This window comes from Melanotaenia boesemani, chromosome 14 (assembly GCF_017639745.1).
Source record: "Melanotaenia boesemani isolate fMelBoe1 chromosome 14, fMelBoe1.pri, whole genome shotgun sequence".
Taxonomy (NCBI): domain Eukaryota; kingdom Metazoa; phylum Chordata; class Actinopteri; order Atheriniformes; family Melanotaeniidae; genus Melanotaenia; species Melanotaenia boesemani.
Window position 1 is genome coordinate 2546354 of NC_055695.1, and position 15212 is coordinate 2561565.

The 15212-nt window shown below is 44.3% G+C and overlaps 1 protein-coding gene across 4 annotated transcripts in view; it reads left to right on the top strand.

Moving 5' to 3' along the window:
* The window catches only part of kifap3a (kinesin-associated protein 3a), a 57693-nt gene that overhangs the window by 21629 nt on the left and 20852 nt on the right, over window positions 1-15212 (top strand). For all 4 annotated transcript variants that reach the window (XM_042005809.1, XM_042005811.1, XM_042005812.1 and 1 more), the window contains exons 12-19: window positions 3159-3267; window positions 3353-3465; window positions 3545-3710; window positions 4948-5073; window positions 5962-6060; window positions 6480-6565; window positions 11229-11415; window positions 11498-11588. In XM_042005809.1, coding sequence (XP_041861743.1) covers window positions 3159-3267; window positions 3353-3465; window positions 3545-3710; window positions 4948-5073; window positions 5962-6060; window positions 6480-6565; window positions 11229-11415; window positions 11498-11588 — 977 coding nt within the window. The remainder of the gene's footprint in view (window positions 1-3158; window positions 3268-3352; window positions 3466-3544; window positions 3711-4947; window positions 5074-5961; window positions 6061-6479; window positions 6566-11228; window positions 11416-11497; window positions 11589-15212) is intronic.

Genomic DNA, 15212 nt, shown 5'->3' on the forward strand with positions numbered 1-15212 from the left:
CCTCTCATGACTAGTGATTAGCTGAATGTGCGTTGTGTTTGTTTGTTAAGATTGGGTGTAAATGCCGGCCAGATGTGGCTGTGAGGGTCTGGTGTTTGTTCAGAAGGTCGGGTCAGCAGCAGATCTGAACCTCGGGGTCTCCCGGGGCAGAGAGGAGGCTGGCCAGCAGCATGACCAGGATGTGGCCTCCGACCTGGCCTCCAGGTCCACACGGATCTCCTCTCACCACTCCTCTCTGCCCCACTCACCCAGGCTAAGAAACTGGAATGAAAAAAGATCTTTTCGTTTCTTGGTCGTCCTTGCAGATGTTTGGTAAATGAATGGATTACTGGAGATTTCCTTTTGGCTTTCAGGTTGCTCTGAAGTCTTTGAGAAGTATGGGATGCTGTTTTAGACAATGGCCACGTTTACACGAGGGTTTTAATTCCCCTTTAATTAAAATTAAAATGACCCCATAAACATATAATACCGAATGAAAACGGCCATCCCGAATTAAACTTAAATCCGAATTAAGTGGCTGGTTTATTCTAAATATTCTGAATCTGAATGGATATCATGTTCATTTAGCTTTAAATTAACTCTGATCGTTCTGAGCATGCTCGTTCCCTTGTCCTGTCGCCATGACGATACGGTCTTCTACCTCCCTCCTCCTCAGCTGCTGAACCACCATCAGAGCCAACATGGTTCTTATCATGTGTCTTCCATGTTGTAGACGAAAAGAAAAGAAGCAGGAAGTGGAGTTTGTTTTCTTCTCCCCCGTCCAATCGGAACCCTTCCCAGCCTCCAGATCTAAAGCGGAGTTGAAAAAAGCCGATTAAATGTGTTTTCCATGTAAATCTCAATCCGGAATTACTTTTTTCATGTAAATGCGAAGGAGAATACTTTAATTCCACTTATTTAATTCAGAATAAAAAAACAGCATGTAACTGAGGCCAATATAAAATCAGTATAGCTATAAAACTAATAAATATGGGCTATAAGATCGTTTTGATCCAGGATTACACATCCCTTTCATCACATTATCAATATTAAACTTGTATTTAATGTGATGGAGGTCCTCTTTACATCTTTTTTTTTAATGTTTTATACTGTACATACATGTCCTAAACACGATCTGTATGTCGTTATTGCACTTTGGTTTGTTTTGTTTTTTTTTAAACTTGAATGCTGATTAGTTTTAATCTGTTTCTTTTCTGCACCAGACATTTTAATTCCGCTAAATATATATACAATGACAAATAAATCTGATTGTAGAGAGAAAAAAAGAGCTGGAACATGAATATTTTCATCAGCTAATTAGCATGACTTTATTCCATATGTGTGCCTGGTAAATCTCTGCAGGTATTATGGGTTATTGTGAGGCGGTTTATTCTGGGCTTTGACGCCGCTCTGACGTCTCACCTGTGCTGCGGTTTCCTGGTGAAGCAGCGTTTTTCTGTCAGCTGCTGACCACACGCTGCCTCAGCTGATGTTTGCTGCTTGTTTGTTCACTTAAAGGAGGAAGAAACCACCAATTAAGCTCCTGATATGTCAGCATTAAAACACACAAACATGGTGTCTGAAGATGAATTCAGTCCAGATGCCGTCTTCATCCCCCCACCCCTCCCCTGCAGCTGAAACCCCTCTCTGTTCCTTCTTGTTACCTGTTGGTTAAAACACCTCCTTAATAAACTGCTTCGTCAAAGTTCCCACCTTTAATCCTCTTTTAAGACCCCGTTTCTTTTCTCACTTTCTCAGGGTGGCAACCCCCCCTTCAGGTTTTTAATGGGGTCACCGTTTGGTGCTGGATCTGAACAGGGCAGTCAGAGGAGTGAGGGCGGAGTGGTTGCAGAGATGGAGGTGGGGGGAGGAGGTCTAAGGGTGGCGGGGCCTCCAGTGGCTGGCTGTGGTAAATAAGCAGAGGCAGGTGCCAGAGAGTCTAGACGGGACTGATTTGGGGTCCGGGGCCCCTGGTATGTGATACCTAACCCAGGCCCGGCCCACAGTTTCTTTCACCGTCTCTGATTCCCGACTCCTCGCGGGGAAGCGGTGCACCTCCGCCACCCCCGCCCTCCCCCTCAGCTCAAAGCCCTTCCTGTTTAATGTTAAATCAGTGGATGGATGGACAGACTGAGGGAGGAGGAGGAGGAAGAGGGAGATTACAAACATTTAAAATGTTTCTGTGTGACTGCAGCTGAAACTGACTGAAGGTCGTCTGTGCAGCTCTTTCACACCTCAAACCACATGAAGTGTGAGATGCAGAAGCTCTGACCACAGAAGAGGAGAACTGGTTCCATCTTCTCCATCTTTCTGACTTAATAGGAGTGACTGCAGTTTGTATGATGAGCTGAGGCAACTACACACATGTGGACATGTACATGTATGTAGATTTAAAATAAGTTCTAGGTCTGGAAAAGTTCCTCTGATCATCACGTGAAATGCTGGATCTTTCATGTCCAGAAACTTGGGATTACATGTTTGCTGGTTTTGTAGTGGAAGTTTTAATACACATAGAAATGAGTAAATATATCAAATAAATAAAATATGTAGTTAAAATAGTAACAAAAATATATAGATAAAAGTATAAGATAGAAATATAGTATATAAAAAAATATTTAATATTTATATGTAGTTGATTAAATTGATCAAAATATTTAAATTATTTTCTTAATTATTTTTAAATAATGAATAAATGTTTATTTTGAACATGTTAAAAAAGAAAGCAACAGGAAAATGTGCACATGCACACACACATACACACATAAGATTTATCAAACTTTTGATTTCTATTAATTTTTTCTATTTAAAATATACTGAAAATATTAAAGATAAATAAAAACTGTGTAAATGATTAAAATGTGAATGAGTTAAACATTTTGTTCAAACTGCGAATTTTCCCCATAAATTTCAAGTTGTTTTGTTTTAAAGAAGTTCACAGCTTTTCACTTTTCTTTCACACACAGGGTGTTTTGTTTTTGTTATGATCAGAAATAATCTGGACTTCCAGCTGAAAAGGTCCCAGATGTTCAGAAGAGGTTACCATGACGACTGGTATCAGTTACAATGAGTCTGAGTCGGCTGCTCGCTGAGTTTTGTTGTAGAAGCAGCTGATGAGATGATGCTGACACACAGCTTCTTCTACGTTTAACTTGATGATGAGCTGAGCCTGTGATTGGCAGCTGATGAAGATGCTGTTTGACTGTGGGGAGAAGAAGATGGATGTTGAGCTCATCTCACTCTGCATCAACCTGGCTGCTAACAAGAATAACGCCCAGGTCATCTGTCAAGGTAACAGAGAAGCAAAGCAGACCCGAGCCTGTCTGACAGCAACGTCTGAACTTCCTGTCCCCCTCCTCCTCCTCCTCTTCCTCAGGTAACGGTCTGAAAATGCTGATGAAGAGGGCCCTGAAGCTGAAAGACGTTCTGCTGATGAAGATGATCAGAAATCTTTCTCAACACAGCGGACCCACAAAGAGCTCGTTCTTGGTCAGTAAAAATACCCGAACTATCCTTCAAACACCCGGACTGGTGAATCTCCAGTAAAAATAAGCGGCTCTGCCAACAGGACCACGTTGGAGATCTGGCGGCTCAGATCACCGACGACGAGGCCGAGGAGTTCGTGATTGAGTGTCTGGGATCGCTGGCCAACCTGACCATCCCCGACCTGGACTGGGCGCTGGTGCTGAAGGAGTACAACCTGGTGCCCTACCTTAAAGACAAACTCAAACCAGGTGTGTGCGTACAGGAAGGGTTTCATGTTTAAACTTATTTTAGAGTATCTTCTTAAATAACCATCATGTTTCTCATAATACAGCCGAGTTACTGAGACGTTTGAAGCACACAGCAGTGACAGATAACCCTGCCACATTTTCTTCATCCATCTCTTTTAGCCCTAAAATCCAGACCTCTCCCATGCCCCGACTTAACCTCACCTACTCTCCTAAATCTGGTTATCAGTGAGGTGGCGCTGGATGATGTGAGGACAGAAAACCACCCGGTCTTACTCTTATCTTTACCTTTCATGCCCGCTGACCTCCTGACCCGGCCTCTTCCCTTTGGTCTTGATGCAGATTTTAAGTAGTTTGAAGTAATTTGCTTATATTTCCTGATATTAAGCCGTAATTTAAGAAAAAATGCAAAATAAAAACATGAGGTTTGCAGTTTACAGCAACTGCTGAGTCAGCAGGATATTTAGGAACATTTTTTGGGGTAATTACCCACACGTTTAGCTGTGTTGTTCATTCCACAGAAACTCCATTTTTACCAGTTATACCTGGTTGTAAAAGCGACTAGTCAGACTTTCCTAACACTAACACTAACCCATGTCCAGTACAACACCAACTGGTTTTAATAAAGAGGAGAAAAGATTAAACCAAACACAAATTTTCACATGAGAAAGACGGAGGACACTGACATGTTTAGAATCATATATATATTCCTTTTTTTAATGATTGTAACCTGTAAGCATCATTATTTTATGTTTTTTTTATAATAATCGGAATCACGTAAAATTTCCGACCCTTACAAGTAATACGAGGACAGAAAAGTCCTCTCCCAAAAACTGCCTAAAAACATTACAGATTCATATTATTTTTCCATTTTCTTTCCTCACATCACTGAGTCGTCTTCAGTCCTAATCAGAAATACCAAATATGTAATTATCCTAATTATTTTAACCCTTTAAATGCCAGTTTGATCGCAGGATGTCCCTTTTTTTATTTAAATAAAGGAAAGAAGAAAATAAAAACAAAACTGAGTTTGATGACTGAACAAAGACAAACTCATTCATCATGTTCTCATGATGTTCTTCACTGATGGTAAGATAACCATCATATCGAAAGAAAATGTAAGTACGGATATAAATACAGATGGAAACGGGAATGACGTGGCGTTAAAATCCCAGCCTGCAGCAGCTCTGTAGGGCCTGTAAGATGCTCATCGGTGAGGTTTCTCCCGCTCTGCCGTCAGGTTCTGCTGAGGACGACCTCATCCTGGAGGTGGTGATCATGGTGGGAACCGTGTCCATGGATGACGCGTGTGCAGCCATGTTGGCCAAGTCTGGGCTCATTCCCGCTCTCATCGAGCTGCTCAACGGTGAGACCGAACTAATCAGTGATAGAAATAAACTGCATCTGATCTTTGAAGAATTTAAATTATTAAGGGGTGGAGGCTGAAGTTGGTATGACTGGGTTTGTTTACATCCCCGTTTCTTCCTTCCGCTGAGACATCTGCACAGCTCTGTGAGTGTAAATGTTCGGAATGATCAGAACAACTACGTCTGATCCGAACTGTAACCCGATTGAAGAGATTTGGCACATGTAAACATGTAAACATGTACACATGTAAACATGGCCACTGTAACTTTTCTCAGTGTCACATGAACATACAAGCACATGGATCACTGTTACCATGACAGCTTCGCTTAAAAACCAGGAAGACAATATGAGTTTAGTAATCACAGAAACAGATCAGTGCAGGAAAATCTGTTGATCCACGAAGCAGAAGAAGAAGCTCTGCATCGCATCGTTTAGCCCTAAATGATCAGCATGCCCTGCAGAACTGCCCCACTGAGACTCTGCATACTAATAAAAGAAGTAGAAGATAGAAATGAGGTCACCTACTAGCAGCTGGATCGACTTCAGCCCCCATGACCCTGCAGTTGAATGAACTGGTATAGACGATGGGTGGATGTTTAAAAGGTAAATTGACTGTAGATGAACATGAGTGAACCTGTTTACTGCGGACAGAACTCTGGTAGGTGCAGACGAGTCGGTGTATTTGTAGAAGTAAGAAGTTTCTAGTCTCATTTTTAGGTGTTTAATACTAAAGCTGCAGTTCTTCGTGGAGGTGAGAACAGGTTTAGTTATTTAGAAAGGATGGTGAACAAAGAGAACTGATTCTCAATCATTTGAAGGTTTCCTTCATGACTGAAATGAGGAGGAAGCGGTTTGTGCAGCAGCTGACTTGTTGTTTTCATCTTAGCCCAACAGGAGGACGATGAGTTTGTGTGCCAGATTGTTTACGTCTTCTACCAGATGGTTTTCAACAAAGCTACAAGAGACGTCATCATCAAAGACACCCGTATCCTTTCCTTCTCTGCATCCTTCTCTCTGCGTTTCCATAGCAACCTCTTAGTTTGGATTTTCAGGAAATTCCACCTCCCTGTATTTGTGCACACATGTGGTCGGTGACAAATAACAAATATGATCCATGTCAGTTTAATTTGGTTCTTTCTGCATGAAGAAAGGCGTTTCTGATGAGAAGCTTCTCACTTCACACCAGAACAATGTTTCTCCAGCTGTAGAGCATCTGGCAGCATACGTGGCCTCAGAATCTCAGTTGGATTGAACTCTGGGTTTTGGGAGATGAATACTTCTGGAAGCTTCTGCTATGTAACTGAATACCTGCAGCATGTCATCATAAAAACTGACAAATGACTTAAAGTCAGAGTAAAAAGCTGCACAAGAATAAAATGTTGTCTTTCCTGAAGTCCTGAGCAGAAGCGCCGGCTTACCTCATCGACCTGATGCACGACAACAACACAGCCATCCGTAAAGTGTGCGGCAACACGCTGGACATCATCGCTGTGAGTATGTGCTGAGATCTGGCCTTCAGGTGCTGTACTGGGACAATGCTGCGGGCAAACACCACGGATGGTGGTGGGAAAACGGTTTGCAAAAAGAAAATGAACCAATAAACTAAGATTAGAAAGAGTTAACGTTTTCAATCGGCACCATGCTCACTGATTCAGATTATAAGATAATAATTTCCTGTATTAACTAAGTCAGCAGACTTCAATTAAAAAGGTGAAATTTAGCAAATACATGCACAGAAACTCTGGAAATCTTTTTGTTTCCAGAGTTTTTTATTGGCAGCTTTTTAGTGTCAGACTCAACTTATTCCTATAAAACGGCTCCGTGACAGCAGCTGGATTCTGGCTTTTTCTCTGTTCTGTACCTCTCATCTGATCCATTTATCCCAGTAGAGCTGTGGTTTCCAACATCCGTACAATCTGCAGCATCCTCTGCTTTCACTACTTACAGTCACATGATCTGACTTTCCATTGTCATCTCGGATTCGTACGGAGGAGGTATCAGAAAGAAAAAGAGACTGGAAAGGCTGCTCAGTCACAAATAATGAAAACAATCATTTTTTTCATAGAGCAATAAGGATATATGTAGTCTAAAAAAATGAACCCATAAATAAACTGACATCAGTAAGGTGTGTGAATCTAGAAAACCAAGGGAAACGGGATAAATGTACATCCAATAATCATCTAGTTAAAATATGTGCTATCATGATGGTTTAATATGAAAGGAGATGCAGAAGCCGGCATGGTTTTGTCTGCATTCTCTCTTTGAGATCCTCCTACAGGGTGCAGCATGAGACCTGCAGTCTAGAAGATGTTTGCAGACAGCAGGAAGCAGTAATGCTGCAGCATAGCACCATGACGGGCAGAAACTCAGCTCAAAAGCCTCTTAGGCCTACTTTACTACTTCCTATGACCATGTTGCTCATTCCTAGATGAATTGGGCTGCTATCCTCATCAACACCATTTAAATTTTCTACTGTGTTCCAGATGAGTTTCCTCTGACACAGTAAAACATCCTGGTTCTGACATTTCTGTAGTAATTTCACGTCTCAGCTGTACATACAGCCCTTGTAGTTGTTCAGATAAAATAGAAAAATAAGAGGTTAAAAAAAAAAGTGACTAATCTGTCAGCAGCTTGTCTTTCAGCCTCAAGTCGAGCCCTCACAGCTGAAAGTTTCTGCGTTGTCAGATTTGACATCAGCGATTAACCAGCCGATGGACTCCTGAGCCTCCTGACTGGCTGACTGACAGCTGTGGTCAGCCGCTGGTCAGCGTGTGATCGCTGCCAGGCCTCAGATTATCGTAATTAGCTGGAGATTTTAGCCAGGCAGCGTTGTGGGGCAGAGGAAGTGTTTCATTGAAATTATCAGTGAGACCTATTAAGCTGGGAGCCACATGAAAGGCAGCCGGCAGGCTCTGGAGAGTTTCAGATGGTGGACAGCCGAGGTGAGACGGAAAGCAGAGCCGTGGACTCACACAATCATTACTCCTCAACGACGCACGCCGTCCTGAACGGCGGGCCTTTGATCATGCTGGCCTCTGCTCGCGTACAAACACAGCCGTGGCTTCAGGAGAAACTTTGTAGATGCTCCAAGTGGGACGGAGGCCTGATTCATGGTGATATTCTTAGACTGGACTTGTTTCCATAGGAAAATGTTTAAAGCTCCCAGCGCTCGTTACGCGCTTCCTTACCCCCGCTGTGATGAGCTCATTCTGTCACGAGCATCGCCGCTAATAAATAACTGATTATTCATGTTCAACTCTGCGAAAAGCCAAGTCGTAACGCTGTTTCATCCTGATGAATCCGCCGGGCGGGTACTGACAGACACCCAGAGCTGTCAGTACCCGCCCGGCTCTGGTTCGTGTCTGAATGATTAATCTTGTGGGCCGGAACGTCACCATCTCAAAGGCTGCCTTTATCGCTCCCCCTGCAGCCCCTGCAGAGAAAAGAAAACACCGTGCTCTCCAGCAGCCAAGCCGGCCTCGCAGAGGTTTTTATTAGCTGCAGAGGACGAAGACAACAATCAAAAGTCTGTCACTCTCTCCTCCTCCTCCTCCTCCTCCTCCTCCTCTGCTGGATCAGTGTTAACACAGAGATGCAGCAGCTCGTTGACTGAAAACATATGGATTCAACTAAAATCTTGTTCTACAAACATAAGGGCTCTATGGAAATGTAAATAACAGAATGCAATGACTTCCAGATCTCATCAAGCCATATTTTATTTCCCCGTAGAAGATAAACATATCAGATGCTGGAAACTTTACATTTAATCTGATGGCAGCAACATGTCTGTAAAAAGTAGTTCCAGGGTGATGTTCAGCACGGTGTAAAAAGTAGTTCCAGGGTGATGTTCAGCATGGTGTAAAAAGTAGTTCCAGGGTGATGTTCAGCACAGTGTAAAAAGTAGTTCCAGGGTGATGTTCGGCACGGTGTAAAAAGTAGTTCCAGGGTGGTGTTCGGCACGGTGTAAAAAGTAGTTCCAGGGTGGTGTTCAGCATGGTGTAAAAAGTAGTTCCAGGGTGGTGTTCAGCATGGTGTAAAAAGTAGTTCCAGGGTGATGTTCAGCACGGTGTAAAAAGTAGTTCCAGGGTGATGTTCAGCACGGTGTAAAAAGTAGTTCCAGGGTGATGTTCAGCACGGTGTAAAAAGTAGTTCCAGGGGGATGTTCAGCATGGTGTAAAAAGTAGTTCCAGGGTGATGTTCAGCATGGTGTAAAAAGTAGTTCCAGGGTGATGTTCAGCACGGTGTAAAAAGTAGTTCCAGGGTGGTGTTCAGCATGGTGTAAAAAGTAGTTCCAGGGTGATGTTCAGCACGGTGTAAAAAGTAGTTCCAGGGTGGTGTTCATCATGGTGTAAAAAGTAGTTCCAGGGTGGTGTTCAGCATGGTGTAAAAAGTAGTTCCAGGGTGGTGTTCAGCATGGTGTAAAAAGTAGTTCCAGGGTGATGTTCAGCACGGTGTAAAAAGTAGTTCCAGGGTGGTGTTCAGCACGGTGTAAAAAGTAGTTCCAGGGTGATGTTCGGCACGGTGTAAAAAGTAGTTCCAGGGTGATGTTCAGCATGGTGTAAAAAGTAGTTCCAGGGTGGTGTTCGGCATGGTGTAAAAAGTAGTTCCAGGGTGGTGTTCGGCATGGTGTAGCATCTTTTCTTCTAACATGTCTGGAAACGTCTGGGAAGTGAGGAGACCAGTTGCTGGAGTTTTCGGAGAGGAATGTTGTCCCATTCTGGTCTGATGCAGGATTCTAGCTGCTCTACAGTCCTGGACCTTGGTTGCTTGGTCTGCTTCCATGATGCTCCAGATGTTGTGTGTTGGTGAAACGTCTGGACTGCAGGCAGGCCAGTTCAGCAGCCGGACTCTTCTTCTGTGAAGCCATGCTGCTGTGATGGATGCAGGATGTGGCCTTCCCTTTCTAAGAGCTTTGGTCCAGAGAAGATGGAAGAAGCTGTTTCTGGATCCTGTTCACATCTGGCCTCTTCTCTGCATGATGGAGCTTTAACCTGCATTTGTGGGTTTCAGGGTGAACTGTGTCCACAGACAGTGGTTACTGGAAGTCTTCATGAGTCCATGCAGTGGTTTCCAGTAGAGAATCATGTCTGCTTTTAATCCAGAAGATCACCAGCATCCAGGATTATCCCCAGCACACAGAGATTCCTCCTGATTTTCTGAATATTCTGATGATATTCTACACTGTAGATGGTGGATCTTCAAAGTCTGAGGAACATTTTTCTGAAATTGTTCCACAGTTTTAAAGCCAGTTTGTCTCAGATTGGTGAAGCTCTGTCCATCTTTCCACCTGAGAGACTCTGCCTCTCTGAAATGCTCCTTTTATACCCAGTCATGTTACTGACCTGTTGCCAGGTAACCTGATTAGTTGTCAAATGCTCCTACAATTGTTTCTGGTTTGTACCAGTTACCCTTCCAGCCTTTTGATGCTCCTGTTCCAACTTTTTATGTATTACTGGGAATGAGATGTCTTGATGAGTTTTTATAAGCTGTTGCATTCAGTTCTTATTTACATTCTACATCCCAACTTTTTTGGAATTGTGGTTGCATATTGCTGATATAATTTCCTTGTTTATTAATAATTTAATAATTATAGTTTGTCAAATCAGCAGGAGAATATCAGTTGGCTGTGGAAGTCCTCGGCATGCGGGTGCACCAGATCATTTTCTCCTCCACATTCAGCTGGCTGAGAAAAATCTGACTGTAGAAATAACCTCCGGTATCATTTTTTTCTGCTTTGTGAGTTCGGAAATGTGTCTGGTATGAAACCTCTTCATCCAGACTGACTGGGTCCGGACTGGTGCAGCTCTGGTCTGTTTGTGGGGCCAGTTCAGTGGTTTCCATGTGCAGCTCTGTAGAAACGTGGACAGCAGTGCTTCTCCTGCCAACGGTCTATGTTGTTGCTCTGCTCCTCGTCTCCTTAGTCTGGTATGCTGTTTTCCTGAATGGAGACTAATACAGAAGCATTCCTAGTCGGCACATTGAGTCCAGGCGTTACGCGTATTTGCTCAGACACAGAGGATGGCAAATTTCATACCTACTATTGAATTCCCGGTAATGTTCAGGAGCTAAATGTAGAGTTGATGGAGATGGTTGATCTAGTCTCCTCCAGTGATTGAACTCAAATAATCCCTCCTTTCCTTCACCTGTACTCAGGAGTATGACGAGGAATGGGGGAAGAAGATCCAGAAGGAAAAGTTCCGCTGGTACAACAGTCAGTGGCTGGAGATGGTGGAGAACCGTCAGCTGGATGAAGCAGAACCACTCCTGTACGGCGAGGATGGCGAGTCCTTCATGGGGAGCGAGGACATCCTGGAGAGACCCGACCTGTTCTACACCGCAGGTACTGAAAGCGTTCCAGACATGTGTCTGCATCACTTCTCAGCTGCTGACCTGTGGGCCTAAACTTGGCTTGTTTGCTCCAGATGGGATCATCTCAGCAGATGGCTCCATCAGTCCGGACTTCTACGCCGACTGCCAGGGTGGAGATCTGGGACAGACTGGATACATAAGCAGGTACTGAGCTCCACCTACTGCTGCAACACAGACAGGGTTTGATCAAGCATCAGTAATCCTTTTAATGGGCGAGGAGATGAAAACACATGATATGAACCTAAATGTCCCAGTTATCCCAGTTATCCCAGTTAGTCCTGGCTGTCTCCAGTGGAACCTGTTCAGTCCAGCAGGGGTCACTGCAGAGGCAGGTGTTGGTGGTCTCCAGCTCTCCATCGGTCTGCTAAAAATCATTCCACAGGATGTAACTATGACTACATGCACATGAACAAGTGTCTGTCGGTACAGATGTGGTCCAGTAACTCCTACAGAAACTCCTCAGATATCAGCACATAGCCGGCGGCTGTGCTGATGGATGGTGCAGTCGCCTGATGAGCTGTTCATGAACTCCTGTTGATGATGATCTTGCGCTCTGGATGAGGTTGTAAAAATGGGCCAATTCATATCTACTTCCTTCTAAATCCTAGTCAGCAAGGATCATAGAGTTTAATATAGAAGTCAGAACAAAAAAGATCATTTTGAATGCTAATTCAAAACAATCTCAAATCTTTGGAATTAAAATGTAAATTAAAGTTGTACTAGACATCAGTTTTCCCTCAGCGCAGTTCTTAAAGACTTTTTAAAAGCCTGTAGGGAGGGGAGCTTAGCAGAAGCCTTGTCCAGCCTGGAGTTCACCCCAGGAACATTTAACAGATTTTTTTATACTTCTTGTTTTTATTTGTGTTTCAGTTTTTTGTTTTTCATGCAAACACACTGTACAGAAAAGTGAGAAAAGAAGAGAGAAAGTGCACGGATAAGCAAGATGAATATAAATAAGAGTGGTGTGTGATGTGTGTATGCTGCAAGGTGAATGTCACCCTTCTCAGATTCCAGGTGCAAATATTTCTGTATGAAATGCAAGACAGAATAAAAAAATAAGAATAGTAACAGTAATATTAATATTTATTACCAAAATACAGTCATAAGCTTAGTTGTCATATAATAACGTCAATAAATACTGAGAACTTAGAGGCTATAAATAAGGGAAATGACATAAGACTCGGTACACTGATATGTTCTATAAATGAACTCAATTAAAGATCTAAGTAAACTTACCGCGCTGGCTGCACATAACCAGGAGGGAAAGAAAATCTGACGGCGCGGGTCTTTCTTCAGCATGAAAAAGCCTCTTCTGCCTCCTGCACAAAACAAAAAAAGGTCTTTAGTTTGGTTTCTACCTGGAACCATTACAAAACATCCGTTTCCAAAATAAATCAATAATACAAATAAGCACAAAAACAGGCCAGAAATGTACCTTTAAAAGTTTTTAAAGCCAGAATGAGGATGCAGCCGTATAAATTCAGTCCTCTACATGATCCACATCAGTCCAGTTTAACATAAAAACCCCTTCATCATGATAATCATCTGAGAAACCAGCGGACTGGATCAGATCCTCCGTCCTGAGCCGCACGAGGACACAGTGGACAGGAAAACCAGATCCAGGAGGTTAAACCTCCATCAGAACCAGAGCCAGGGAGGAAAACCTCCATCAGAACCAGAACCAGGGAGGAAAACCTCCATCAGGGTCAGAGCCAGGGAGGAAAGCCTCCATCAGGGCCAGAGCCAGGGAGCAAAACCTCCATCAGGACCAGAACCAGGGAGGAAAACCTCCAACAGGACCGGAACCAGGGAGGAAAATCTCCATCAGAACCAGAACCAGGGAGGAAAACCTCCATCAGAACCAGAACCAGGAAGCAAAACCTCCATCAGAACCAGAGCCAGGGAGGAAAACCTCCATCAGAACCAGAACCAGGGAGGAAAACCTCCATCAGAACCAGAACCAGGAAGGAAAACCTCCATCAGAACCAGAACCAGGAAGTTAAACCTCCATCAGGGCCAGAGCCAGGGAGGAAAACCTCCATCAGGGCCAGAGCCAAGGAGCAAAACCTCCATCAGAACCAGAACCAGGGAGGAAAACCTCCATCAGAACCAGAACCAGGAAGTTAAACCTCCATCAGGGCCAGAGCCAGGGAGGAAAACCTCCATTAGAACCAGAGCCAGGAAGGAAAACCTCCATCAGGGCCAGAGCCAGGGAGGAAAAACTCCATCAGAACCAGAACCAGGGAGGAAAACCTCCATCAGGGTCAGAGCCAGGGAGGAAAACCTCCATCAGGACCAGAACCAGGGAGGAAAATCTCCATCAGAACCAGAACCAGGGAGGAAAACCTCCATCAGAACCAGAACCAGGAAGTTAAACCTCCATCAGAACCAGAACCAGGAAGTTAAACCTCCATCAGAACCAGAACCAGGGAGGAAAACCTCCATCAGAACCAGAACCAGGAAGGAAAACCTCCATCAGAACCAGAGCCAGGAAGGAAAACCTCCATCACGGCCAGAGCCAGGGAGGAAAAACTCCATCAGAACCAGAACCAGGGAGGAAAACCTCCATCAGGGTCAGAGCCAGGGAGGAAAACCTCCATCAGAACCAGAACCAGGAAGGAAAACCTCCATCAGAACCAGATCCAGGGAGGAAAACCTCCATCAGAACCAGAACCAGGGAGGAAAACCTCCATCAGAACCAGAACCAGGAAGGAAAACCTCCATCAGAACCAGACCCAGGAAGTTAAACCTCCATCAGGGCCAGAGCCAGGGAGGAAAACCTCCATCAGGGCCAGAGCCAAGGAGCAAAACCTCCATCAGAACCAGAACCAGGGAGGAAAACCTCCATCAGAACCAGAACCAGGAAGGAAAACCTCCATCAGAACCAGAACCAGGGAGGAAAACCTCCATCAGAACCAGAACCAGGAAGGAAAACCTCCATCAGAACCAGAGCCAGGAAGGAAAACCTCCATCAGGGCCAGAGCCAGGGAGGAAAAACTCCATCAGAACCAGAACCAGGGAGGAAAACCTCCATCAGAACCAGAGCCAGGGAGCAAAACCTCCATCAGAACCAGAGCCAGGGAGGAAAACCTCCATCAGAACCAGAACCAGGAAGGAAAACCTTCATCAGAACCAGAACCAGGGAGGAAAACCTCCATCAGAACCAGAGCCAGGGAGGAAAACCTCCATCAGAACCAGAACCAGGAAGCAAAACCTCCATCAGAACCAGAAAGGAAACCTCAATCAGAACCAGATCCAGGGAGGAAAACCTCCATCAGAACCAGAGCCAGGGAGCAAAACCTCCATCAGAACCAGAACCAGGAAGGAAAACCTCCATCAGAACCAGATCCAGGAAGGAGAACCTCCATCAGAACCAGAACCAGAAAGAAAAACTTCATTCAGAACCAGAACCAGGAAGGAAAACCTCCATCAGAACCAGAACCAGAAAGGAAAACCTCAATCAGAACCAGATCCAGGAAGGAAAACCTCCATCAGAACCAGAACCAGGGAGGAAAACCTCCATCAGGACTAGAACCAGGGAGGAAAACCTCCAGCACCAGAACCAGAAAGGAAAACCTCAATCAGAACCAGATCCAGGAAGGGAGAACCTCCATCAGAACCAGAACCAGAAAGGAAAACCTCAATCAGAACCAGATCCAGGAAGGAAAACCTCCATCAGGACCAGAGCCAGGGAGGAAAACCTCCAAAACCTCCATCAGGACCAGAACCAGGGAGGAAAGCCTCCATCAGGACCAGAACCAGGGAGGA